We start from the raw sequence: 27,162 nt of genomic DNA, 5'->3' as shown, positions 1-27,162 counted from the left end.
ATATGTCCTTACTTCCACTTGCGTTGCAGCTGCATTGAATGAGTAGTCAAGTGTATCAATAGCCATGCATTTTTATTATTATTAGCAGCTTGTTGTGTCCATTTTAATACTGAAGAATATTAACATTCTTTGGTTGTAGGAACAACATGAATTTGTGCTTGAGGCAGATACAGAGCCAGAGCGACTCGAGTTTCGCCATCAGGTGAAAAACGGTGTTCCCTCTCTCTGTTCAGTCTCACCTGAGGAAAGGAAGGAGAGAGCAGGGACCATGTCTCTCTCCCTCCGCTGAGATGTATGGTTCAACTGGGAACACAGAAACAAACAAGGTCAAATCATGATGTCAGTGATCTTCAGGTCGGAAAGTCGGAGCTCTAGAAAAAGGCCAGAGTTCCCGACTTGGAATTCCGAGTTTGATGATGATCGGAGATAATTTTTTCCCGGGTTCCCCATTTGTCTTGAACACTCGGAAGTCTGAGATTTCTTGAATGCGGCATAATGCTGGACATTTCCGACTTCCGAGTGATCAAGACAACTGGGAACTCAGAAAAAAACTAGATCCAACTGGGAAAAATAGCTTTAAATGGTAATTGAAGACGCAAATATTTGTGTAAACTCTACATAGTTGTGTTCTGTTGCTGTCACCGAGTAGGCTCATGGTTGCACAATCTGTAGCTTAGGCTCTACAGTCCAATATGAACGTTAAATAGGCACAATAGGCTGTATAGTGAGCTGATTTCCCACAGTTAACATTCCCCAATAAGAGGTAAGACGCCAATATTTGTATAAACTCTGCATAGTTGTGTTCTGTGGGTGTCACCGAGTAGGCTGATACCCCATTTCATGGGTGCAAAATATAGGTTAATCTGTACATTGCAATATGAATGTTCAATAGACATAGGTTGACTGGTGAGCTTAATGTTGCTCATTTTAGTGGTTTCAGAGTCCTGCAATAAGAGCTAAAACGCTGATATTTGTGTAGACTCTTAACATTTGTGTTTGTAAGTGTCATTGAGTTGGCTGATATCCCATTTAATGGGTACACAATCCATAGGTTGGGCTGTACAGTTCAATGTGAATGGCCAATACACACAATAGACCGACTGGAAAGGGGATTTCCCACAATCAAAATCCTGCAATAAGAGCTAAGATGCTAATATTTGTGTAAACTCTACATAGATGTGTTCTGTGGGTGTCACTGAGTAGGTTGATACACCATTTCATAGGTGCACAATCCATAGGTTAGGCTGAACAGTATATATAAGTATGCCCCCAATGCAATTCTGAATTGCAATTTTATATATATATATAACAGTGGCCTCCCAAGGGGCGCAGTGGCCTAAGGCACTAGCTGTTCCACTAGAGAACCTGGTTCGAGTCCAGGCTCTGTCACAGCTGGCTTCGACCGGGAGACCCATGGGGCGGCGCACAATTGGCCCAGCGTCGTCCGGGTTAGGGGAGGGTTTGGCCGGCATTGATGTTCCTGTCACATTGTGCACTAACAACTCCTGTGACGAGTCGGGCGCAATGCACGCTGACACGGTCATCAGGTGTAAGATGTTTCCTCTGACACATTGGTGCTTCCGGGTTTTGTGGGAGTTGTGTCAAGAAGCAGTGCGACTTGGTTGGGTTGTGTTTTGGAGGACGCACGGCTCTCGACCTTTGCCTCTCCTGAGTCCGTACGGAAGTTGCAGCGTTGGGACAGGACAGTAACTACCAATTGGGAGAAAAAGGGGTAAAAAATAAATAAAATTATATATATATATACATAACATCATTCCAACCTTTTTTTGTTGAATTATCTAGTCCAATTGTGCCATGACTATACTATTTTTATCAGTTTCAATCAGTTTCAATGGGGGACTTTTATTTTGATGGCGAACCGCCGATTTCACTATTATTTCTCACACTAATGTTGTTCACGACAAACACAATACCTGATTGGTGGAATGTTGACGATTTGCTCATCTCAAAGTTGGACCCTTGGGTGGCACAAAATCTGCCATATGTAAATTAGTTTAAGTGCATTTTTTACATGGCATATTAATTTAATGACAAAGATTTGAGAGAAATAATACAATTGTTTTATAAATGTAGTCTGGCTTTTTAAACTCAAGTAAGTTGGTTTCTTGCCCCCCCATATAAATGTGTCCATCCTTTGCCTTTCACCTTTTTTAAAATCTTATTTAAGTTTTATTTAACTAGGCAAACCACTTAAGAACAAATTCATATTTACAATGACGGCCTAACTTTCCTCTAGTCATAGCAGTAAGCTCAATGTTACTAGCTAATACTACTGCTAAAAGCCTCATCAATAATGTCTGCTCTGCACTTTCTGCAAATACTTAACAAATGAAGCACTTGACTAAAGCCTAATAATTGAGGATACCAATGAAACCCATTTTTAAAAACGTATTTATTACCAATTTTAATGTGAAAGACATTGATTTGATGATGTGTCATGGTCAGGTTAATTATCTATTTTTGTGAGCGTCCTCTGGGAAAGGTGGTGGTCAATATTTCCATCTTTCAGATGAAACCTCCAAATGAAGATCTGTTCTGACTCTTTTAGGGCCAGTTTTCCAGAGCATTGTTGGACTTAAAATCCCTTGACCCCCCTGATACCATATTTGCTTCAGTGTCCCTAGCCTGTTGGTTCCACTGCAACGCTTCCCTGTTCAAATAAAGCTGCATAAGAACATTTGCAATTGCAAGTGAGACTCCGGAGTGGTGCAGCAGTCTAAGGTACTGCATCTTAGTGCTAGAGGCGTCACTACAGACCCTGGTTCGATTCCAGGCTGTCTCACAACTGGCCGTGATTGGGAGTCCCGTAGTGCAGTGCACAATTGGCTCAGTGTCATCCGGGTTAGGGTTTGGCTGGGGTAGGCCATCATTGTCAATAAGAATTTGTTCTTAACTGACTTGCCAACAACTGAGACATATGTGACTAACAGAAATTGAATCATGTGTCCCTGAACAGAGTACAGGCCTCGGTGTAACGCTCATTCCTTAAACGATAAACATGAATCTGACTATCACCCCTAGTGAGACAGTGTTTGCCAGTCCTGTCTGGTCCAGCGATGGTGGGTTTGTGTCCATAGGCAACGTCGTTGCCGGTGATGTCTGCTCAGCCTGTGGCGGACAGTCTGAGCACTGATGGAGGGATTGTGCGTTCCTGGTGTAACTCATTAATTGTTTATGGTTCATTGAATAAGCATGAGAAACAGTGTTTAAACCCTTTACAATGAAGATCTGTGAAGTTATTTGGATTTTTACGAATTATCTTTGAAAGACAGACAGGGTCCTGAAAAAGGGACGTTTCTTTTTTCTGGGTTTATTTTGCGCAATGTGTTCGAAGCGTAAGACCGCTGCGCCACTCGGGAGCCCCTAGTGGTCATATACTTAGTTATTGACGAGCACTGCCTACATTTTGTTTGTTTGATCGATTAAGCAAAGATCTTAATCCAATAACCTTTCCTGAGACATAATTGTAGCAGTTTTAGCCAACCACAATCATAGCTGAATTTGAGGTTAAAGTGTGAACCAATGAGACATATTTATGCGAAACTGGGGCTGTCGTTTGGGAGGTGCCTGCAACACGGATCCAATCAGGAACCGTATTTTGCGTCAAAGGGTGGGGGCTCAAAGGTGTGCGTTTTAATACCACTGTACGTCTGCGTCCATGCCCACACGGAATTGAAATGGCGGAGACTACGGACAGAATGGAGGTAAGCGCAGTGGTGTGGTCGAGTAGCGGTGTAACACGTTTTAACCACGTATAATTTGTTTCTGTAGCTTGAAATCTAAGTATTTTCACTAAGCTAAAGTAACTATATTTCTAATGTCACTGTAGGCCGCGGCGCCTGTTAGTTCAGAGAACACACGCACTTCACTATCAAAGCATCCATTTTAGCCAGGCACCCGACACCGCAAGGCTCATTCATTTGTAGTCACGTGTTTGCTAGCACAGCAAACTCTTACTGTCTATACGCGGTTGTTAAATAATTCTAGTCACTGAATTATGAATACATTTGGGAAATTGATTAGTAATGACAGAAGAATATGTTGTGTGAGCCATCGCTAGCTCGCACTTCGGGGTTAGACCGCATGGGTGCTAGGTTAGCAATGCTAACTAGCGTGTCACAAAGCAAATCTGGCTCACTTTGCCGGCATTTTATTTATGTAGCCCAAGGTCCGTTTTAATCCATCAAATGCGTTTCGACAACTACATACATTAATAATGGTTAGGCATTGGTGTTAGTTCTAATCTGTGCTTCTAACGTTACCTAGCCGGCAGCCCGGGAGGAGTTATTAACCACTACTTTAACTAGATTTAGCTAGTTTGTCCTGCCAATCCTTGAATAAAGCATAGCTCATTTAATTAGTGGAGCTCGCTAGTAACGTAATGTTCAGTGCGCCCCATTCGATTACCTGTTTCTACATTTTTTACGTTTTTGACTCAACGTTATATGTAGTAAGTGAAGGCCTAAATCACCATGTGCTTTCTCCCCCCCCTTTGTGCTCGGAAAAAATAATACTTTATACACTACACTGAACTTGGGCTTAGCTACAACTACGTGAATTTAACACCAAACCCGTACTCGCAAATTAAACTAAATCTTTTGAAGTATTGTCCCATGAACATAAGTTAATTTTGAGCAACTTAAAGTCAATACTAAACACCATCTATTCAATGATACTTTTATATCGGCATGTTCTGCCTGGCTGTATTAACTGGTTCGGCTGGACAGCCTTCATACATGTCAAATGGTCATTGCCAGTCTGGGGGGGTTGGTTGTGACTGGTATCTCTTTTGGTGAGATTTCTCAGGGGGAGAGCTCGGCCAAGCCTGCAGCAGAAGACATGACTTCTAAGGACTACTACTTTGACTCATATGCCCACTTCGGTATCCACGAGGTAGGTATTTTTGAAAAAATAAGTAATTTAAATGTTTATTTGGTGAGGAAATTTGTACCATAACCAAGATGGTTGAAATGTAAATACCTGTGCCACACTGCTATAAACCGAATTGTGGTCAGCACATCTGAAAAATACAATGAAGCAATTGAGATGGGTGGTACATTGTCAAATGTTCGAGCAGGTGTATATATCCCAGTGTGAGTGACTCACTTCAGTAAGCGTTGCCTTAATTAATCTCATGTCCTGCTCTGTAGGAGATGCTGAAAGATGAGGTGCGTACCCTGACCTACAGGAACTCAATGTTTCACAACAAGCACCTGTTCAAGGACAAGGTGGTGTTGGACGTGGGCAGTGGGACTGGCATCCTCTGCATGTTTGCAGCCAAAGCCGGGGCTAAGAAAGTCATAGGCGTAAGTACCCCCACCTTGTTTGTGAACGGGGAGGAGACTCATACCTCACTTACTGCCATGTACTGTCAAGTCTGTAGTACTTTCAGAACTTGTGATGCAGCATCACCAGTCTGTGTGACATGTCCCCATTGTCATACCATATTGTGTAAGGCATACCTGTTTATATCTCACAGATGTGAATGCTTTGCATCGGGACCTGTTTTATTTGCTTTATAATGAACACCTAGAAAGCCCATGAATGCCCAGTAGGCTTCAGTTGCTTTGATGGGTTCACAAAAGGACACCATGGTTCTGGTTAGTTGTCATTTAGTTGAGATACTCAAAGGCCTGCTCTCATCTCTGCTTTTGTATTTTTAGATTGAGTGCAGCAGTATTTCTGACTATGCTGTGAAGATCGTCAAAGCCAACAAAATGGACCACAGTAAGTCAATACTTCCCCCTGCCACTTCAGTTTTCAGTCAACCATGTCCTTTACAATGGTTCAACCTGGCTTGAGGTAATGGTATGGCTATTTAGTTGTAACTCATCCCTATCCCCCCCCCCCCCCCCCCCATTCAGTTGTGACCATCATCAAGGGGAAGGTGGAGGAGGTGGACCTCCCTGTAGAGGGAGTGGACATTATCATCTCAGAGTGGATGGGCTACTGCCTCTTCTATGAGTCAATGCTCAACACTGTCATCTATGCCAGGGACAAGTGGCTGGTATGTTCCTGTCAGTATATTTAATGAGTACTTTTTGGAATAGACTTTAATGCTTGTTTGAAAGTTTTGTCATCTTTCTCTATATTGAAATCTTCAGGAACAAGTGGCATGTGTTAAACTGTTTGGCCATATACCAAGGCTTTTAGGAGATTAAGTTCCTGAGTTGATGTGGAATTGACCATAAAGTAATCCTCATTCCAGTGGGTCTCGCCAAACACCATACTGGGTTGACTTATTTGGAACATTTCAGATATAGCACTGGTGTGAACTCTAAAACTCAACTGTTTTCCCTACCATGGATAAATGCGTGTGCTGTAACAATATTCAGTCGGATCAAATTATGCAGTTTTGAAGTGTATGGATAAGTTTCTGTCTGGAGTTGGCTTGCTCCTTTGGAGGCTAACACCCCACGCAGTCATTATGCCATGATTCCACACAGCCACTAAATGTCAAGTCTTTGAATAGCCTGCTAATCTGTCATTCCTAAGTGTATTAACCTGCCATGCTCTTTTTCCTTCTGTCTCCCAGAAACCAGAGGGCCTGATTTTCCCAGACAGGGCTACCCTGTATGTCACAGCCATTGAGGACAGGCAGTACAAGGACTATAAAATCCACTGTGAGAATTCCTCTAAATTTTGGGGTAATGTAGTTGGTGTGAATTGGCCAGCGTTGTACCCATGTTTTTGGTTCGAGCGGAGATAGTGAAGGGACTTTATCATTGGTTTCTGTGGTGGCGTGTCGCAGCCCTTATCGAAGCAGATTCAGAACGCTCACAGTTGAGTCAAAGGAGCCAAAAGCATATTTTACAGCAACAGTTCTGGAAATAACATTTACTTGTACTGTGCTTTTATTAAGATCACTATATTGGTCAATTGCACAAGGTCCAACCCAAATTTCACTGTCGCTTTTAATCCGACTGCTCCAGAAGATGCGTTGGTTTTGGAGGGGGGGGGGGCTCATGTGGTCTCTGGGGAGTTAAGTGCCTTGCGCAATGACATCTGGGATTTGATACCAGCAACTCTCCAGGAATCGAACTGTCAACCCTCCAGTTGCTGGTTTGCCTCGCTAGGCTACCCGCCACCCCTTTTATAGTTATCATATCAGCTCTGCTCTAGCTAGCAAGTGGACTTAAGTGTGCACTTCTAGACCTAGCAAAGCTAACCATGTTTTAAAGGAAAGACTAATGCCCATACAATTTAATATCAAGTTCATTTTTAAACTTTCCATCTGCCCAGGTGTGGTGGTAACCCCATATCTTCTCTGTAACAGGGTGGGAGAATGTGTACGGTTTTGATATGTCCTGCATCAAGGAGGTGGCCATCAAGGAGCCCCTAGTGGATGTGGTGGATCCCAAACAGCTGGTCAGCAGCGCCTGCCTCATCAAGGTGAGTCAATCACTCTCAGCAGCCTCCCCCAATACACACAGTTATGTGACCCCACTTGGAATCTGATTACTTGACTGAACCCATTGTGACATTTCGTGTCGGCTCCACTTAATCCCACCAGTTCAAACAGGATTTTGCCTTGTCATCTGAGTCTCATGTTGTCGCCCCCTCCCTCTACATTGTCCCCAGGAGGTGGACATCTACACAGTGAAGATCGACGACCTGTCCTTCACCTCGCCCTTCTGCCTGCAAGTGAAGAGGAATGATTACATCCACGCTCTCGTCACCTACTTCAACATCGAGTTCACACGCTGTCACAAGAGGACAGGCTTCTCCACCAGTGAGTCTAGGCTCAAACCCCCCTCCTGTAAACCGTCTGCACCCCAGTAATAGATTTGTTCACTGAATCTTTATAAATGTCTATAGTAAATGACAGTGCAAGTCATCAATAAATGGAAGACTGTTTCTGATTTAAGGGATATTTTTTTGTTACCTGAAGTCATTAAACCTCCTGTTTCTCTTCCCCAGGTCCGGAGTCCCCCTATACCCACTGGAAGCAGACCGTATTCTACCTGGATGACTATCTGACTGTGAAGACTGGAGAGGAGATTTTCGGCAACATCAACATGAAGCCCAATGTCAAAAACAACGTAAGACCTCCCTGTCTAACTTTGTTAGGACACCTTTTTAGTCTCAAATCTCACCCTTTATTTTTTACCGTCTGTTGGTTTGAGTGTCTTGTAAGTCTGTTTACCCCTCCCATTTTCCTGGTTATCATTTTCCCAAACTAGAAGTGATTCGTTTTCTGTTCTGTCTCATGGTGTTCTGTACTGTTCTTTGGTTTAAAGCTGGGTGTTTATCCTGTGTCTTTTAACCTGTTTCTGTATATCTTTTTTGTTTGCAGAGAGACCTGGACTTCACCGTTGATATAGACTTCAAAGGTCAGCTCTGTGAGGTGTCCAAGACCTCAGAGTACAGAATGCGTTAGGTTCACTCTTCTCCCACACCCATTATGTGTTTGTGAACGGGGGAGTGCTGAAGGAAGATCAGGGGTCAGTGTGTGTCTGTATGATCACTTAATTCTCATCCTCCAGAACTTGACTAGTACTCCTAAGCAATGTTTGAAATATTCTGTCTTGCTTTCTTGCTATGTTTGATCAGATGTTCTGAGGTTTAAAACGACTAAAAGAACAGTGGAAAGACATGGCGACTCATTGTGCAATAGTCACTGAAATCATGTTTTTACATGTGCTTGTCTAAGTTCAGCTCTTGATCTTAGCCTGTGCTTAAACTCAACGCACACACACTGACCCCACCTGCCTGTACATAGTGTTATTGTTCAGTCACATTTGCCTCTGTTGTACAGTCACGGATCTTGTTGACATGGCAGACCCCCCCCCCCCCCCCCCTCTTTTCATAAGAAGCGCCTCCTGTGACAGGTTTGTCGCCCCCCCCCCCCCGCCAGCCAATTAGACTGTCTGTTGGGGGGGGGGGGGGTGCAAGTCAGCCATTGGTGTATTTTAAATTCCAAATGAGCATGATTAAAGGAAATCCTCTCCAGGCTGTAAAAATCTGTTGTAGCTGTGATATGACTACCATTCAGCTCAGCTTGAATCATGTCTGATTGGGTAGCTCTGTGCTGATGACCTCCTTTCACGAGACTGACGTAAGCAGTTCTCATACAGCAGGTGTGGGTGATGTAGTCTAACCATGGAGCAGTTATAATTTTCCCAATTCAGATCGGTCTTTGCTCAACCTGTTCCCTGTTCTAGCAATCATAAGAGCCCCCTACTAAGAAAAGCAAATTAGAGGAGAGTTAAGCCCAGTGTACCTTAGTGATAGACCTGGAGATGTATGTTTTATTGGGACCACAAAGCATCCACTCTTGCCAGTGCTGGACTAAACGAGATCCCTCTAACCTGTTGTCGTCCCTGCCTGGATTCAGTTGCATTTGTTTAGCCAATCCCAGGGGCCCTTGTTTGCTGGATTATCTGCCTGGTTTGCCCTCTAGCGCAAAGTGCAGCACATCTGAAACAAGTGTATGGCCAGACCGCCAGCCAGAAGGAGCTGATGGCAACCTCAGATTGGTCATCTCCAGTGTGGGCCATGCAGGTTGGAGATTCGTTAGACCGGACTGTTTCATGTTATGTTTTTGTCCTTGCTGCTTTATGTGACTTTTTGAGTGTGGACCATCACTTTTTATTCGTCTTTTTTAAAAATAAAGTAAAACTGGAAAATATAATTTGTCTTGCCTATATTTTTGCACTTCTGTTCAGGTAAAACTGACAGTCTTTGTGGCAATTGGGATGGAGTTGTCTCTGAAACATTTTCATTAATAGTCTTGCTTAAACCTTTCAAGCTTTGTAGAGTCACTGATTAAACTACTTGGCTTATCTGAGTCCATTTGTCATCGAAACGGTGATTTGTATGAGTAATTTTGTTAATGACTTGCATCAGAGTCTTTAAGCAGTGGATGTCTAAACCTGCTCTTCTAAGCAAATAAATGTGTTTAACTTCAAAGTTTTTACTGAGTTAGTTCATTGAAGTAAATCAGCCAATTGAAATGACTGTATTAGGCCCTAATCTATGGATTTACATGGTTGGTCAGGGGTGGGCCTGGGAGTGCATAGACCTACCCACGGGAATTGGATCCAGCCTATCAGAATGCGTTTCCCCCACAAGGGCTTTATTACAGACAAATACTCCTCGGCACCGATCCTGCAGGTGAAGAAGCCAGATGTGGAGGTCCTGGGTTGACTTACTGCCAAACTCTAAAACGTTGTTGGTGTATGGTTGGGTAATGAACATTCAATTCTCTGGCAACAGCTCTGGACATTTCTGCAGGCAGCATGCAAATTGTACACCAACTTGATTTGTGACAACTGCACATTTTAGTGGCCTTTTATTGTCTACAGCGTAGGGTGCACAGGTGATTTTAGCATGTGAATCTGGGTGGGGCAAATTATTTTTAATGCATGCCAGCATAGGCACTAAATACATTAATTGCACTGTGATAAACGGTACACATGTTAGGGCCTACATAAAGCTGTCCCAAAGACAGTTTTCTTCTCAGCACCATGGAGTGAATACTTCCCACCCCTTCCCCTGGCTATTAGCAGAGCCTTGTCTGGCAGCGAAACAGTTAATTCAGCCTCATCTACTGCCTATACATTTTTTTTTAAGAAACATGGCTGACAAGTGTGGTTTCTTCTGACTCCTTGTGGATTTGTGTAAGTTGATAAGAACCGCATTCTCGTTCAATAAATGCCAAAATGACTTTTGAACAATACACATGTTCAGTAAATTCATGTTTATTCTTAACGCGAAGTATAAGCACGCGAACGACCTGCGACAAGGTAGACCTATTCATTCAGCACTTTCAAAATGGGGACTTGACAGAAAGTCAGCTTTACTTGAAGTTACCACAAACTCAGCTTACCATTTGAAGTATTTTATGTGTGGTCTAAAAAGGAAGGAAAATAGAAATGAGGGTACACTTTTATATAAAATATACCAACCAACAGCACATTGCGCAAACAAAACAAACCTTGCGATACAGTAATTAAGGGGGTATATAAAGCGGACAATGAAAGCTCTTACAATATTCGATGACATTTCTCAGGCTCTGGGCTGTGACCAAATTATTTGGGTGAGAGACATGGGCGACTAACAGCTTACTACACAACATACATTTAGTATTACTTTCTTAGCTACACTATACATATCTCCCTGGCATATTACATCATTTACTTATTCATCAAAGTCTGACATTCTCTGGATTTATGTTGCTTTCAAGACAACTGGGAACTCAGAAAAAAAATAAGATCGAATCATGACGTCAGTGATCTTCAGGTCAGAGCTCCCAACTTGTAATTCTGAGTTGGATGACCGTTCAAAACCTATTTTCCTAGTCGGAGCTATTTTTTTCAGAGTTCCCAGTTGTCTTGAACTCACTGAAGTCTGAGATTTCCCAATTCTGAGTTTCCAATTGTTTTGAAGGTGGCAAAAGTCATGCTGGCTTGATAGCTTGGCCAATGTGTTCAACATTTTCTGGCCCATGGTGTTGCGTGTGAATGTTTATTATTTTAAGCTTGGAAAAGAGACCCTTAAACCCAGCCTTCGACCACACACCCACTCCACTGAATAGCAGGCAGGGGAAGCAAAATAGTGATTGCTTTGCATTACTTGCAGTTAGCCACTGATTCCTTCCAAACCACTCCTTGTTGAATTTGTGATTTCCAACTTGTGTGATGTTTAATGCAAGAGGACCGATAAGTTTTATCTTTAATTTCGCTTCATATGACAAGGATTGAAAAGGATTTGCAGGTAGATTGTCGATGTGATTCATGATGATAACTGCTTGACCTGGCTTGCTAGCTAATGTTGACATGATCAGCCAAAGCCTGGACCTGAACCCGATCGAACATCTCTGGAGAGACATGAAAATAGCTGTGCAGTGACACTCCCCATCAAACCTGACAGAGCTTGAGAGGATCTGCAGAGAAGAATGTGAGAGACTCCCCAAATACAGGTGTGCCAAGCTTGTAGCGTCATACCCAAGAAGACTCAAGACTGTAATCACTGCCAAAGGTGTTTCAACAAAGTACTGAGTAAAGGGTCTGAATATTTATGTAAATGTGATATTTCAGGAATTGTATTTTTAAGAAATTTGCTCAAATTCTAAAAACCTGTTTATGCTTTGTCATTATGGGCTATTGTGTGTAGATTTGGGCTCACGAGTGGCGCAGCAGTCTAAGCCACTGCATCTCAGTGCTAGAGCTGTCACTACAGACCCTGGTTCGATTCTAGGCTGTATCACAACCGGCTGTGATTGGGAGTCCCATAGGGCAGCGCATAATTGGCCCAGCGTCGTTAGGGTTTGGACGGGGTAGGCCGTCATTGTAAATAAGAATTTGTTCTAAACTGACTTGCCTAGTTAAATAAAGGTTAAATACATTTATTAAATAAAAGATTGATGAGGCAGAAAAAACGATTTAATCCATTTTAGAATAACGCTGTAACGTAACAAAATGTAGAAAAAGTCAAGGGGTCTGAATACTTTCTGAATGCAATGCATATATACAGTACCAGTCAAAAGTTTGGACACTGTGGTGGCTAATTTCTGTTTTATCAAATGAGGAGAGACAAACTTATCATACAAGTCAGTTATACTTAAACTGAATCTTTATTAGTGAGAGCTTTGCAATAGCGATGGCTGGTCGACGAATAACCCTCTCTGATGATTAGTTGAGAGCCCCGAGACAAAAGTACAAATGTATTTTTATAGCCAAGAGACACCCCTTTCAATCTACATGACCGAACAACAGATATACAGTTGAAGTCGGAAGTTTACATACACTTAGGTTGGAGTCATTAATACTCGTTTTTCAACCACTCCACAAATTTCTTGTTAACAAACTATAGTTTTGGCAAGTCGGTTAGGACATCTACTTTGTGCATGACAAGTCATTTTTTCAACAATTCTTTACCGACACATTATTTCACTTATAATTCACTATCACAATTCCAGTGGGACAGAAGTTTACATACACTAAGATGACTGTGCCTTTAAACAGCTTGGAAAATTCCAGAAAATTATGTCATGGCTTTAGAAGCTTCTGATAGGCTAACTGACATAAGTTGAGTCAATTGGAGATGTACATATGGATGTATTTCAAGTCCTACCTTGAAACTCACTGCCTCTTTGCTTGACATCATGGGAAAATCAAAAGAAATCAGCCAAGACCTCAGAAAAATAATCGTAGATCTCCACAAGTCTGGTTAATTCTTGGGAGCAATTTCCAAATGCCTGAAGGTACCACATTCATCTGTACAAACAATAGTAAGCAAGTATAAACACCATGGGACCACGCATCTGTCATACCGCTCAGGAAGGAGACGTGTTCTGTCTCCTAGAGATGAATGTACTTTGGTGCGAAAAGTGCAAATCAATCCCAGAATAACAGCAAAGGACCTTGTGAAGATGCTGGAGGAAACAGGTACAAAAGTATCTATATCCATAGTAAAACAAGTCCTATATTGACATAACCTGAAAGGCTGCTCAGCAAGCAAGAAGCCACTGCTCCAAAACTGCCATAAAAAAGCCAGACTACGGTTTGCAACTGCACATGGTAACAAAGATCATACTTTTTGGAGAAATATCCTCTGATCTGATGAAACAAAAATAGATCTGTTTGACTATAATGACCATCGTTATGTTTGCAGGAAAAAAGGGGAGGCTAGCAAGCCGAAGAACACCATCCCAACCGTGAAGCACACCATCCCAACCGTGAAGCACACCATCCCAACCGTGAGGCACGGGGGTGGCAGCATCATGTTGTGGGGATGCTTTGCTGCAGTTGGTGCACTGGTGCACTTCACAAAATAGATGGCATCATGAAGGAGGAAAATTATGTGGATATATTGAAGCAACATCTCAAGACATCAGTTTAAGTTAAAGCTTGGTCGCAAATGGGTCTTCCAAATGGAAAATGACCCCAAGCATACTTTCAAAGTTGTGGCAAAGTGGGCAGAACTGAAAAAGTGTGTGCGAGCAAGGAGGCCAACAAACCTGATTCAGTTACACCAGCTCTGTCACTAGGAATGGGCCAAAATTCACCCAACTTATTGTGGAAAGCTTGTGGAAGGCTACCCGAAACGGTTGACCCAAGTTAAACAATTTGAAGGCAATGCTACTAATTACTATTGAGTGTATGTAAACTTCTGACCCACTGGGAATACAGTGCCTTGCGAAAGTATTCGGCCCCCTTGAACTTTGCGATCTTTTGCAAAAAAGATCAAGTCAAAAACTGAAAAATTGGGCGTGCAAAATTATTCAGCCCCCTTAAGTTAATACTTTGTAGCGCCACCTTTTGCTGCGATTACAATTGTTTTTTCCCATTCCCCCTTGCAAAACAGCTCGAGCTCAGTGAGGTTGGATGGAGAGCATTTGTGAACAGCAGTTTTCAGTTCTTTCCACAGATTCTCGATTGGATTCAGGTCTGGACTTTGACTTGGCCATTCTAACACCTGGATATGTTTATTTTTGAACCATTCCATTGTAGATTTTGCTTTATGTTTTGGATCATTGTCTTTTCGGAAGACAAATCTCCGTTCCAGTCTCAGGTCTTTTGCAGACTCCATCAGGTTTTCTTCCAGAATGGTCCTGTAATTTGGCTCCATCCATCTTCCCATCAATTTTAACCATCTTCCCTGTCCCTGCTGAAGAAAAGCAGGCCCAAACCATGATGCTGCCGACACCACCATGTTTGACAGTGGGGATGATGTGTTCAGGGTGATGAGCTGTGTTGCTTTTATGCCAAACATAACGTTTTGCATTGTTGCCAAAAAGTTCAATTTTGGTTTAATCTGCAGAGCACCTTCTTCCACATGTTTGGTGTGTCTCCCAGGTGGCTTGTGGCAAACTTTAAACGACACTTTTTATGGATATCTTTAAGAAATGGCTTTCTTCTTGCCACTCTTCCATAAAGGCCAGATTTGTGCAATATACGACTGATTGTTATCCTATGGACAGAGTCTCCCACCTCAGCTGTAGATCTCTGCAGTTCATCCAGAGTGATCATGGGCCTCTTGGCTATATCTCTGATCAGTCTTCTCCTTGTTTGAGCTGAAAGTTTAGAGGGACGGCCAGGTCTTGGTAGATTTGCAGTGGTCTGATACTCCTTCCATTTCAATATTATCGCTTGCACAGTGCTCCTTGGGATGTTTAAAGCTTGGGAAATCTTTTTGTATCCAAATCCGGCTTTAAACTTCTTCGGACCTGCCTGGTGTGTTCCTTGTTCTTCATGATGCTCTCTGCGCTTTTAACGGACCTCTGAGACTATCACAGTGCAGGTGCATTTATACGGAGACTTGATTACACACAGGTGGATAGTATTTATCATCATTAGTCATTTAGGTCAACATTGGATCATTCAGAGATCCTCACTGAACTTCTGGAGAGAGTTTGCTGCACTGAAAGTAAAGGGGCTGAATAATTTTGCATGCCCAATTTTTCAGTTTTTGATTTGTTAAAAAAGTGTGAAATATCCAATAAATGTCGTTCCACTTCGTGATTGTGTCCCACTTGTTGTTGATTCTTCACAAAAAAATACAGTTTTATATCTTTATGTTTGAAGCCTGAAATGTGGCAAAAGGTCGCAAAGTTCAAGGGGGCCGAATACTTTCGCAAGGCACTGTATGATGAAAGAAATAAAAGCTGAAATAAATCATTCTCTCTACTATTATTCTCAAAATGAAGTGGTGATCCTAACTGACCTAAGACAGGGAATTTTTACTAGGATTAAATGTCAGGAATTGTGTTAAACTGAGTTTCAATGTATTTGGCTAAGGTGTATGTAAACTTCCGACTTCAACTGTATATAGAATGAGTCACAAGGTTAAGATGTGTATGAAAGATACCTATAATACATAGCAGACAGTATCTGCTGTGTCAACAGTTTTCATTGTATAGAGACCAGTGTCTGGCCCTCTGACTCCAAACTGGAACCATCTCTACCTGGTACGGTATAGAACAGAAACATTAACTCATAATCTGGAATGCTTTTTACGTTTTATCACCCAAAATACATAGTAAATCTCCTCTCAGTGTTATCTCCCAGAGGCCCATCCTCAGTAGAACAAACACACAAAAATGAAGAATACTCTATTCCATTGCATAACACTACCATTTGATGCAATAAATGTATTATTACATAATCTTGCAATTTTTCCACCATAACACACATACTCATTTAAGGGGTTTTCTTAATTTTTTACTATTTTCTACATTGTAGAATAATAGTGAAGACATCAAAACTATGAAATAACACTTATGGAATCATGTAGTAACCAAACAAGTGTTAAACAAATGTTAGATTCTTCAAAGTAGCTACCCTTTGCCATGGGAGCTTTGCACACTCTTGGCATTCTCGCAAACAGCTTCACCTGGAATGCTTTTCCAACAGTCTTGAAGGAGTTCCCACATATGCTGAGCAATTGTTGGCTGCTTTTTTTCACCCTGCAGTCCAACTCATCCCAAACCATCTCAATTGGTTTGAGGTCGGGTAATTGTGGAGGCCAGGTCATCTGATGCAGCACTCCATCACTCTCCTTCTTGGTCAAATAGCCCTTACACAGCCTGGAGGTGTGTTTGGGTCATTGTCCTGCTGAAAAACAAATGATAGTCCCACTTAGCGCAAACCAGCTGGTTAAGTGTGCCTTGAATTCTAAATAAATCACTGACTGTGTCACGGTGGGAACCACACATGCAGAGATCATCCGTTCACCTCCTCTGCGTCTTGGAACCAAAAATCTCCAATTTGGACTCATCAGACCAAAGGAGAGATTTCCACCGGTCTAATGTCCATTGCTCGTGTTTCTTGGCCCAAGCAAGCCTCTTCTTATTTTTTTGTGTCCTTTAGTAGTGGTTTCATTGCAGAAATTCGACCATGAAGGACTGATTCACACAGTCTCCTTTGAACAGTTCATGTTGAGATGTTTCTGTTACTTGAACTCTGTAAAGCATTTATTTGGGCTGCAATTTCTGACACACAATAGATCTGGTTTAGATAAAACAATGAAAAAACATGTTTTTTATTTCTATATCATCATCATCATCATCATCATCTTTAAAATGAACAAGATAAAACAAACATTCAGATAGGATGATGGGGACAATTTCAGGGAAAAATACAAGATGGCAGCAGTACTTGTGCAAAGTTTCAGAATGAAAACTTCCAAAATGAGTGTGCTACATGACATTTATCATGAAGTCACCCAGGTGTCCCACACAAGTAGCCCAAATGAAGGTATACATTTTGAAACAAATAACTATATACAAAATACCAAAATGGTATTCTAACCCCCCCCCCCCCCCAAAATAACATGGGTAACTATTTACACACTTTCAATATTTGGAAGACCCTCAGTCCTCTATCAAATCAAATCAATCTATATAGCCCCAGCCTAAAACCCCAAACAGCAAGCAATGCAGGTGTAGAAGCACCGTGGCTAGGAAAAACTCCCTAGAGAGGCAACAACCTAGGAGAAACCTAGAGAGGAACCAGGCTATGAGGGGTGGCCAGTCCTCTTCTGGCTGTGCCGGGTGGAGATCACAGTGGTTGTAGAGGGTGCAACAGGACAGCACCTCAAGAGTAAAAATGAACTGTTTAGGGTTCCATAGCCGCAGGCAGAACAGTTGAAACTGGAACAGTGGCAAGGCCAGGTGGACTGGGGACAGCAAGGAGTCATCATGCCAGGTAGTCCTGACGCATGGTCCTAGGGCTCAGGTCCTCCGAGAGAGAGAAAGAGAGAATTAGAGAGAGCAAACTTAAATTCACACAGGACACCGGATAAGACTCCCATTCGGAGTCAGTGTCACTGTGAAAGAAAATGTTCAGTTAGAATAGTTTCACATATGAGCCCTGTATCAACAGGTATAATAAACAGATATATATAGAGAGTTGAAGGTTGAATATATTATATTATTATTACCTGCTAGATCCACTGTCTCTTTTATATAATGACATTTCATCTAGATCTACTGTCTCTATTATATTATGACAGACCAGCTAGATCTACTGTCTTTATTATATTACAACAGACCAGCTGTATCTACTGTCTCCATTTCACTTTGGCCATTGAATTAATGTGGGCTGGGGTGGTAGCGGCAGACACACGCATCTCACATTTCATGACATTAAATGTTTATATATTGCTTCTAAAATAAAATAAAAATCACAAATAATATTTTATATTATTAATTTCAAACAAGGGCATAAGCATGATAAGAACTTACCAGTCCAAAATGATGTCCTCTCCCTTCAAAAAATATTCCTCCACAATCGCTAAATGAAGCGTCCTACAACAATCTCTGTCTCACCTTCCCAATCAATTTATTCTAAAGTTGTGTGTACGTCTGTATATCTAGACTTGACTTAGTCGCCATAATGATTGATATATAAACAGCTGAATCTGGGCGTTCACCAAACAATGCAATGCGTAATATGTGTTTCTCCTTCCGGTATGAAAATTCAATAGCGCATGACTCTCTTTACCCTGGAGCTTACTACATTGGTTGGTCTTGCAACACATAAACATGGCGTATTGCCGTTTAGCTCAGCTCATTGGCTATCTACCCAGCTAGATTTCAAGACGATCAGTGGTCATTGGGTTAAAAGACAGTCAATCAACGAAAGAGGAGCTATCGACAGACAAGTTGTACGAAATGCAAATTAATTACTTAAAAATCTTACAATGTGATTTTCTGGATTTTTGTTTTAGATTCCGTCTCTCACGGTTGAAGTGTACCTATGATAAAAATGACAGACCTCTACATGCTTTGTAAGTAGGAAAACCTGCAAAATCGGCAGTGTATCAAATACTTCTCCCCACTGTATATATGCAGTGCATTCAGTAATGATCATGCTGTTTAAATCAGCTTCTTGATATGTCACACTTGTCACATGTATGGATTATCTTGGCAATGGAAAAATGCTCACTAACAGGGATGTAAACAAATTTGTGCACAAAATTTTATAGAAATAACCGATTTCTTGCATATGGAACATTTCTGGGAACTTTTATTTCAGCTCATAAAGCATGGGACCAACACTTTGCATGTTGTGTTTATATTTTTGTTCAGTATACATCTTCTGAGCGAATAAAATACACTACAGCAAGCTATACAGGACCGGTTGCCAAAATGTAGTGAAGGGGATACACATTTATTTTTTGGTGGGCATTGCATACACTCCCTTAATCTCCAGGATGCATTATCAAAGTCGTGTAGTGGAGGTATCAGTAAGGCTGGCTGATAGAACACAATACAATGTTTAGTGTTTCAGTGCAGTGCAGCAATGTGCACACAGCAGAAGGCCTAGAACTGTGAGTGTAAATTCACATGTATTTACATCAGCAAATGTCACAAAGTGCTATACAGAAACCCAGCCTAAAACCCCAAACACCTGTCTAAAATGTGAACCTCACATGTGAGTGGTTTCATGGACAGATGGAAATACCCGTCTGAAATTTAGAGAGAGGAGGGAGATCTAAAGATGCAAAAACTCTCACAGGTTGCAAATATTACTAGGATATTGCCTTTGGTTGCTAGATAATGAAAGAAAGCTGACAGAAAGTTTTTACAAAATAATTGCCTCCATTGTTTGAAACGTTCAGGTTTCAAACAATTACGGAACGAACAGGAAAAATATATAGCGATGCTAATGAAAAGCCTAACCATCTTCTGATTGATAAAAGGCTTTCCCAAACAACTTCTCAATTAAATGTTAACTAGCTACAAAGTAGCCTATGCCTACCTGGCTAAATTACATGATTATTTGCATCAATCAAGTGGCCATTTGTTTTGCAAAAGCCATCTCATGCTACACAAACACCACTAACCAAAAAAAAGTGCTAGGTTCCTGCAGACTTAATGGGTAACTCCACAAAAAAACGTACATTTTTTTCAGATTTTTCCCAGACCCCCAAAGGTGATCGATCTCCTTATGTGAACAATTTGGTTGAAAGCGAAAACCTGAAATGAATTGGGCAATTCAGAAACCTGTGAAAATCTTACTCAGTTGACATCGTCATTGATCTCTTTCAATAGTAGGCCCTAACAAATAGTAGCCCTATCAAATTTTATTTGTCACATGCGCCGAATACAACAGCATTTCACCTTACAGTGAAATGCTTACTCTCAAGCCCTTAACCAACGATGCAGTTTTAAGAAAAACGAAGTGTTAAGTAAAAAATAAATAATTTAAGTAACAAATAATTAAAGAGCAGCGTTAAAATAACAATAGCGAGGCTATATACAGTGGACACCAAGGAACTTGAAGCTCTCAACCTGCTCCACTACAGCCCCGTAGATGAAAATGGGGGCGTGCTTGGTCCTCCTTTTCCTGTTGTCCACAATCATCTCCTTTGTCTTGATCACGTTGTGGGAGATGTTGTTATCCTGGCACCACACGGCCAGGTTTCTGACCTCCTCCCTATAGGCTGTCTCATCATTGTCGGTGATCAGGCCTACACTGTTGTGTCATCGGTAAACTTAATGATGGTGTTGGAGTCGTGCCTGGCCATGCAGTCATGAATGAACAGGGAGTACAGTAGGGGACTGAGCAGGCACCCCTGATGAGCCCCCATGTTGAGGATCAGCGTGGTGGATGTGTTGTTACCTACCCTTACCACCTGGGGGTGGCCCGTCAGGAAGTCCAGTATCCAGTTGCAGAGGAAGGTGTTTAGTCCCAGGGTCTTTAGCTTAGTGATGAGCTTTGAGGGCACTATGGTGTTGAACGCTGAGCTGTAGTCAATGAATAGCATGCTTCTCACATGCTTTTTTTGTTGTCCAGGTGGGAAAGGGCAGTGTGGAATGCAATAGAGATTGCATCATCTGTGGATCTGTTAGGGCGATATCTGTTAGGGCGATATCATTGTAAATAAGAATTTGTTTTTAACTGACTTGCCTAGTTAAATAAAGGTTACATTTAAAATAATAATAATAATAAAATCTTAGTGTTCTTGGGCACAGGGACTATCGTTGTCTGCTTGAAATATGTTGGTATTACAGATTCAGTCAGGGACAGGTTGAAAATGTCAGTGAAGACGCTTGCCAATTGGTATTTTGGTATTTTATTAGGATCCTCATTAGCTGTTGCAAAAGCAGCAGCTACTCTTACTGGGGTCCACACAAAACATGAAAAATAATACAGGAATACATAATACAGAACATCAATAGACAAGAACAGCTCAAAGACAGAACTACATAAAAAAAATGCACATGTAGTCTACATATCAATGCATACACACAAACTATCTAGGTCAAATAGGGGAGAGGCGTTGTGCCGTGAGGTGTTGCTTTATCTGTTTTTTGAAACCAGGTTTGCTGTTTATTTGTGCAATATGAGATGGAAGGAAGTTCCATGCATTTAGGGCTCTTTATAATACTGTACACTTTCTTGAATTTGTTCTGGATTTGGGGACAATGAAAAGACCCCTGGTGGCATGTCTGGTGAGATAAGTGTGTGTGTCAGAGCTGTGTGTAAGTTGACTCTGCAAACAATTTGATATTTTCAACACATTAATGTTTCTTATAAAAAGAGAAGTGATGTAGTCAGTCTCTCCTCAACTCTTAGCCAAGAGAGACTGGCATGCATAGTATTTATATCAGCACTCTGATTACAATTAAGAGCAAAACGTGTCTCATCGCTACAACTCCCGTACGGGCTCGGAGAGACGGGCTCGGAGAGACGAAGGTTGAAAGTCATGCGTCCTCCGATACACAACCCAACCAAGCCGCACTGCTTCTTAACACAGCGCGCATCCAACCCGGAAGCCAGTCGGAGGAAACACCGTGCACCTGGCAACCTTGGTTAGCACGCACTGCGCCCGGGCCGCCACAGGAGTCGCTGGTGTGCGATGAGACAAGGATATCCCTACCGGCCAAACCCTCCCTAACCCGGACGACGCTAGGCCAATTGTGCGTCGCCCCACGGACCTCCCGGTCGCGGCTGGTTACGACAGAGCCTGGGCGCGAACCCAGAGTCTCTGGCTTTAGGATGTTTTTAACATAAATCTTCAATAATGTTTCAACCGGACAATTCCTTTGTCTTTAGAAATGAAAAGGAACGCAGCTAACTCTCATGGCCCCCAGCCATAAGAAGTTAATTTGTTTACAGAGAAATAGCACTGTATTTGGTCAAACACAATTTTTTCCAACAGTTTGCTAGGAGCTGGCAGCAAGCTTATAGGTCTGCTGTTTGAACCAGTAAAGGCCACTTTACCACTCTTGGGTAGCGGAATTACTTTGGCTTCCCTCCAGGCCTGAGGACAGCCTTTCCTCTAGGCTCAGATTAAAAATATGGCAGATAGTAGTGGCTATAGAGTCAGCTACCATCCTTAGTAGATTTCCATCTAAGTTGTCAATGCCAGGAGGTTTGTCATTATGGATTGATAACAATAATTTTCCACCTCTCACACACTAACTTTACAGAATTCAAACTTGTAAATGCTTTTCTTTCATTATTTGTTTTTTTTATGCATGAATACAATTGCTCACTGTTTGTTGTTGGCATTTTCTGCCTAAATTTGCCCACTTTGCCAATGAAATAATCATTAAAATAATTGACAACATCAAATGGTTTCGTGATGAATAAGCCATCTGATTCGATGAAAGATGGAGTTGAATTTGTCTTTCTGCCCATAATTTCATTTAAGTACTCCAAAGTTTTTTCATTCTTTATATCATTGATCTTGGCTTCATAACACAGTTTCTTCTTCTTTTTGTTGAGTTTAGTCACATCATTTCTCAATTTGCAATAAGTAAGCCAGCCAGATGTGCAGCCAGACTTATTAGCCACTCCTTTTGCCCCATCTCTTTCAACCATACAGTTTTTCAATTCCTCATCAATCCATGGAGCCTTAACAGTTCTAACAGTCAGTTTCTTGCATGTTTATCAATATTTGGAAGAAGCAATTTCATAAATTCATCAAGTGCAGCATCTGGATGCTCCTCATTAATCACATCAGACCAACAAATATTTTTAACATCATCCACATAGGTCACAGCAAAATATATTGTATGATCTCTTACACACTATTTTAGGCCCAGCTGTTGGAACCTTGGCTTTCCTGGATATAGCCACTATATTGTGGTCACTACATTCGATGGGTACGGGTAAGCTTTAGAACAAAGTTCTACAGTATTAGTAAAAATGTGATCGATACATGTAGATGATTTTGGTTATGTTGTGTTTGTAAACACCATGGTAGGTTGATTAATAACCTGAACCAGATTACAGGCAGTGGTTACAGTAAGGAGCTTCCTCTTGAGTGGACAGCCTGATGAAAACCAGTCAATATTCAGGTCCCCAAGAAAGTAGACTTCTCTGTTTACATCACATACACTATCAAAGCATTTTGCACATATTATTTAGATACTGACTGTTAGCACTTGGTGGCCTATAGCAACACATGTTCCAAGTGAACCTGCAACCACAACACTTCAATAACACTTGACATAAGATCTTCTATTAGCATTACAGGGATATGGCTCTGAATATATACAGCAACACCTCCCCCATAAGCATTTCTGTCTCTTCTATAGATGTTATATCCTTGTATTGCTACTGCTGTAACATAAAATGGATTATCTAAGTGAGTCTCAGAAATGGCTAATATAGGAATGTTTTCTGATGTTAGCAAGTTATTGATTTCATAAACCTATTTCTAAGGCTACATATATTATGGGCTACTTTCAGCCCTTTTCTGGGTAGCTTTTCATAGATAGACATAATACTGAAAATAGAAAACAAAGCAAGATCATTTTTTTTACTGTACATTCAGCAGTCCATTAATCAATTGGTGTGTGTGTGTGTGCTGCGGGGTTGAAGCTACGAACCCATAGGCTTGGCTCTCTCATCCCTTCCAGGCTTCTGGGAGGGAGGGTGGACAATGAGCCTATCATAGCGGATGTAAGCAATGTCCCCACACGCTCAGGCAGCTTTCATGGCTGGGATCAGTTCTTTCCTCTTCTGGCGCACAGCTTCAGGATAGTCCTCGTTGAGGAAGATATAAGTTCCTCTCAAGTTCTTGGCTCTTTCCAGAATGAAAAGAACCTCAGGAACTTGACCACTATTGGCCTGGGCCTATCACCTGGGCCGGTGCTGGGTTTTCCAGTCATGTGGGCATGCTCCACCTCAATCTTCCTGTGGTCCATCTTCTATTTCTCAGAGATAATTTCCCTCACTTTGTCCTCAGACTCCGTCCAGGTCTCATGTGGAGATTCTGAAATTCTTCCAACAACCATGTTGTTCCGCCTTGATTGTCCCTCGAGATAGTCTGATTTATCTGTCATTGTTATCATGGATTCACACACAGAACTGATGTCCTCTCTCAATGATTTACAGATTGCTGTCATCTTGCTGTTCTACTGTTTTAACTCATCGAGGGGACCCTGGGAGGACTGCAAACTGTTCTTCAGGTCCTGGACCTCTCTGGTCAGGTCCATTCTTTTATTAGTAGAATCCACAAGTATTTGGATAAAACACTTGAAGCTACTTTCTTGTTGTTGTAGCAAGTGCTTGTAGGTCTCTTTTTGTTTGTTTAAAAGATCCTTCACGTGTGATGGAGAGACACCGCTGTCCTCAATGGTACTCCCGCCGGCTTTGGTCTTTGTCATGGTAGCTAGCAACGTAGGTTACGCGGTTACTCCTCGTAGTTCCAGACCGGGCAGGTCACAGAGAAGATTGAAAACAACAACCAGCAGGGATCTAGACAGCCACAAACTCAGAACAATCCACGGTCCCAGCTACAATGGCTAAGAAAACCCTGCTAGCTTGATATGCAGCTAGCTAGCAGCTAGGTTAGCTGCGACACCAAATAGTTCCTCAGACCCATCCTTGGTCGGCAGGATCACTGGAAAGAGACAAGCAGTCCCAGCAACTGATGCCAACTGTGTCTCGGGATCCAGTTGGTCAGTGCATGTACATGTCCTGGTAATCCATCTGGCCCTGCGGCCTTGTGAATGTTAACCTGTTTAAAGGTCTAACTCACATCGGCTACAGAGAACATGATCACACAGTCGTCTGGAACAGCTAATGCTCTCAGGAATGCTTCAGTGTTGCCTGCCTTGAAGCGAGCATAGAAGTAATTTAGCTCATCTGGTAGGCTTGTGTCACTGGGCAGCTCGTGGCTGTGCTTCCCTTTGTAGTCTGTAATAGTTTGCAAGCCCTGCCACATCCGACGAGTGTCGGAGCCGATGTAGTACGAATCAATTTTAGTCCTGTATTGACGCTTTGCCAGTTTGATGGTTCGTCATAGGGCATAGCGGGATTTCTCATAAGCTTCCGGGTTAGAGTCCCGCTCCTTGAAAGCGGCAGCTTTACCTTTTAGCTCAGTGCGGATGTTGCCTGTAATCCATAGCTTCTGGTTGGGGTATGTACGTACAGTCACTGTGGGGACGTGGTGTACTCCTCAATGCCATCGGAAGAATCCCGGAACATATTCCAGTCTGTGCTAGCAAAACAGTCCTGTAGCTTAGCATCTGCGTCATCTGACCACTTTTTATTGACCGATTTAAGTTTCCCTGCATTAAAGTCTCTGGCCACTAAGAGCACCGCCTCTGGATGAGCGTTTTCCTGTTGCTTATGGCCACATACAGCTCATTGAGTGCGGTCTTAGTGCCAACATCGGTTTGTGGTGGTAAATAGATAGCTACGAAGAATTTAGATGAAAACTCTCTTGGTAATGTAGTCTACAGCTTATTATGAGATACTCTACCTCAGACGAGTAAAACCTATTCGATTTTGTGCACCAGCTGTTGTTTACAAATATACACAGACCGCCACTCCTTGTCTTACCGGAGGCGACTGTTCTATCTTACCGATGCAACATAAAACCCACCAGCTATATGTTATTCATGTTGTCGTTCAGCCACGACTCGTGAAACATAAGATATTACCGTTTTTAATGTCCCATTGTTAGGATATATGTGATCGTAGTTTGTCTATTTGTTATCCAATGATTGTACGTTGGCTAATAGGACTGATGGTAAAAGCAGATTACCCACTCGCCGTCAGATCCTTACAAGGCACCCCGAACTACGTCCCCGATATCTCCTGCGAATGATGGGGATGAGGGCCTTGTTGGGTGTCTGAAATAAATTGTTTGCATCCGACTCGTTAAAGAAAAAATATTTTTCCACTACGGGGTGAGTAATCGCTGTCCTGATATCTAGAAGCTCTTTGGTCATAAGAGACGGTGGCAGAAACATTATGTACAAAATAGTATGTCATACAAATAACGCAAAAAAACACACACAATAGCACAATTGGTTAGGAGACCGTAAAACGTCAGCCATCTCCCCCAGTTTCATTGCATGAATATACTTGCACAGTTGGCATGACTGTGAAAGACCAATATGGGATTTATCATTTTAGGTAATTCCGAGTGTATATCACTGTTACTCATAGAAGCTTTCACACAGGGCACATTTTCTTTGCCGGGAAGGCCGCTTGGAAAATGTTTGGCAAAATTACAGTATATTCACTTCTCCAGGCAACTCTACACCACAGCACATCAAGAGACTATGACGGATGGCTTCGCCATATTCTCAGAATGCCCAGATATAGACTCATTATGGACTTATCTACCAATGTGGATGAAGTGGATTGAGTAATAGAATATTAGATATTTTTCGGCCTATGTGGACAACTCTGGCTAGAGGGTCTTGTATACTCTGATCTAGTATGCCATGAATCTTGGTCATATATACTCTACCATACTCTTTTGCCTGAATTGACAACTTGTCTGGCCTGGATGGTCATATCATCCAGGTAGGTTAGAGTGCATATGACCCAAAGGAGGCTGGTGGGAGGAGCTATATGAGGAAAAGCTCATTATAATGTCTGGAATGGAATGAATGGAACGTTATCAAACATAATGAAACCACATGTTTGACTCTGTTCCTTTTATCAATTAAATGTATTTATAAAGCCCCTTTTACATCAGCAGATGTCACAAAGTGCCATACAGAAACCCAGCCTAAAACCCCAAACAGCAAGCAATGGAGATGTACCTGTGGAAGCATTCTAGCTATTACAATGAGCCTGTCCTTTTATAGCTCCTCCCACCAGCCTCCTCTGGGTCATTTGCACTCTTACCTTCTACTCGGTACAGATAAAGGGGGTTCCTTACGTCTTCTCTTGATTTTTCCTTTGCTGCCGCTTGCTCTTTGGGAGACTAAGC

General features: G+C 42.0%; 1 protein-coding gene across 4 annotated transcripts; it reads left to right on the top strand.

Annotated features, from left to right (window-relative positions):
* The first annotated feature begins 3,610 nt into the window (after positions 1–3,610).
* On the top strand, positions 3,611–9,655 carry LOC109893081 (protein arginine N-methyltransferase 1). 4 transcript variants are annotated; one of them, XM_020486108.2, is made up of 10 exons: positions 3,611–3,725; positions 4,819–4,914; positions 5,172–5,327; positions 5,685–5,748; positions 5,886–6,028; positions 6,557–6,668; positions 7,298–7,413; positions 7,603–7,753; positions 7,942–8,063; positions 8,318–9,655. In XM_020486108.2, exons 1-10 carry the CDS (start codon positions 3,699–3,701, stop codon positions 8,399–8,401), a joined length of 1,071 nt encoding a protein of 356 aa, XP_020341697.1. In that variant the 5' UTR covers positions 3,611–3,698; the 3' UTR covers positions 8,402–9,655. The 4 variants fall into 4 exon arrangements, with proteins under 4 accessions (XP_020341697.1, XP_020341699.1, XP_020341698.1 ...); XM_020486110.2 differs by having other exon boundaries at positions 3,612–3,725; positions 6,557–6,644; XM_020486109.2 differs by having other exon boundaries at positions 3,633–3,725; positions 4,828–4,914.
* The last annotated feature ends 17,507 nt before the right edge of the window (positions 9,656–27,162 follow it).

The sequence above is a fragment of the Oncorhynchus kisutch genome, linkage group LG6 (genome assembly GCF_002021735.2).
Source record: "Oncorhynchus kisutch isolate 150728-3 linkage group LG6, Okis_V2, whole genome shotgun sequence".
NCBI lineage: Eukaryota > Metazoa > Chordata > Actinopteri > Salmoniformes > Salmonidae > Oncorhynchus > Oncorhynchus kisutch.
The sequence above is the reverse complement of the archived record's forward strand: the minus strand, read 5'-3'. Positions and strand labels throughout refer to the sequence as shown.

What these genes read in the sequence shown, in the direction of transcription:
- LOC109893081 (XM_020486108.2), top strand. Translation starts at nt 3,699, where the DNA reads ATGGCGGAGACTACGGACAGAATGGAG. An exon ending in ATGCCAGGGACAAGTGGCTG is followed by an intron (nt 6,029 to 6,556) that starts GTATGTTCCTGT and finishes TCTGTCTCCCAG; the next exon opens with AAACCAGAGGGCCTGATTTT. An exon ending in GAATTCCTCTAAATTTTGGG is followed by an intron (nt 6,669 to 7,297) that starts GTAATGTAGTTG and finishes TCTCTGTAACAG; the next exon opens with GGTGGGAGAATGTGTACGGT.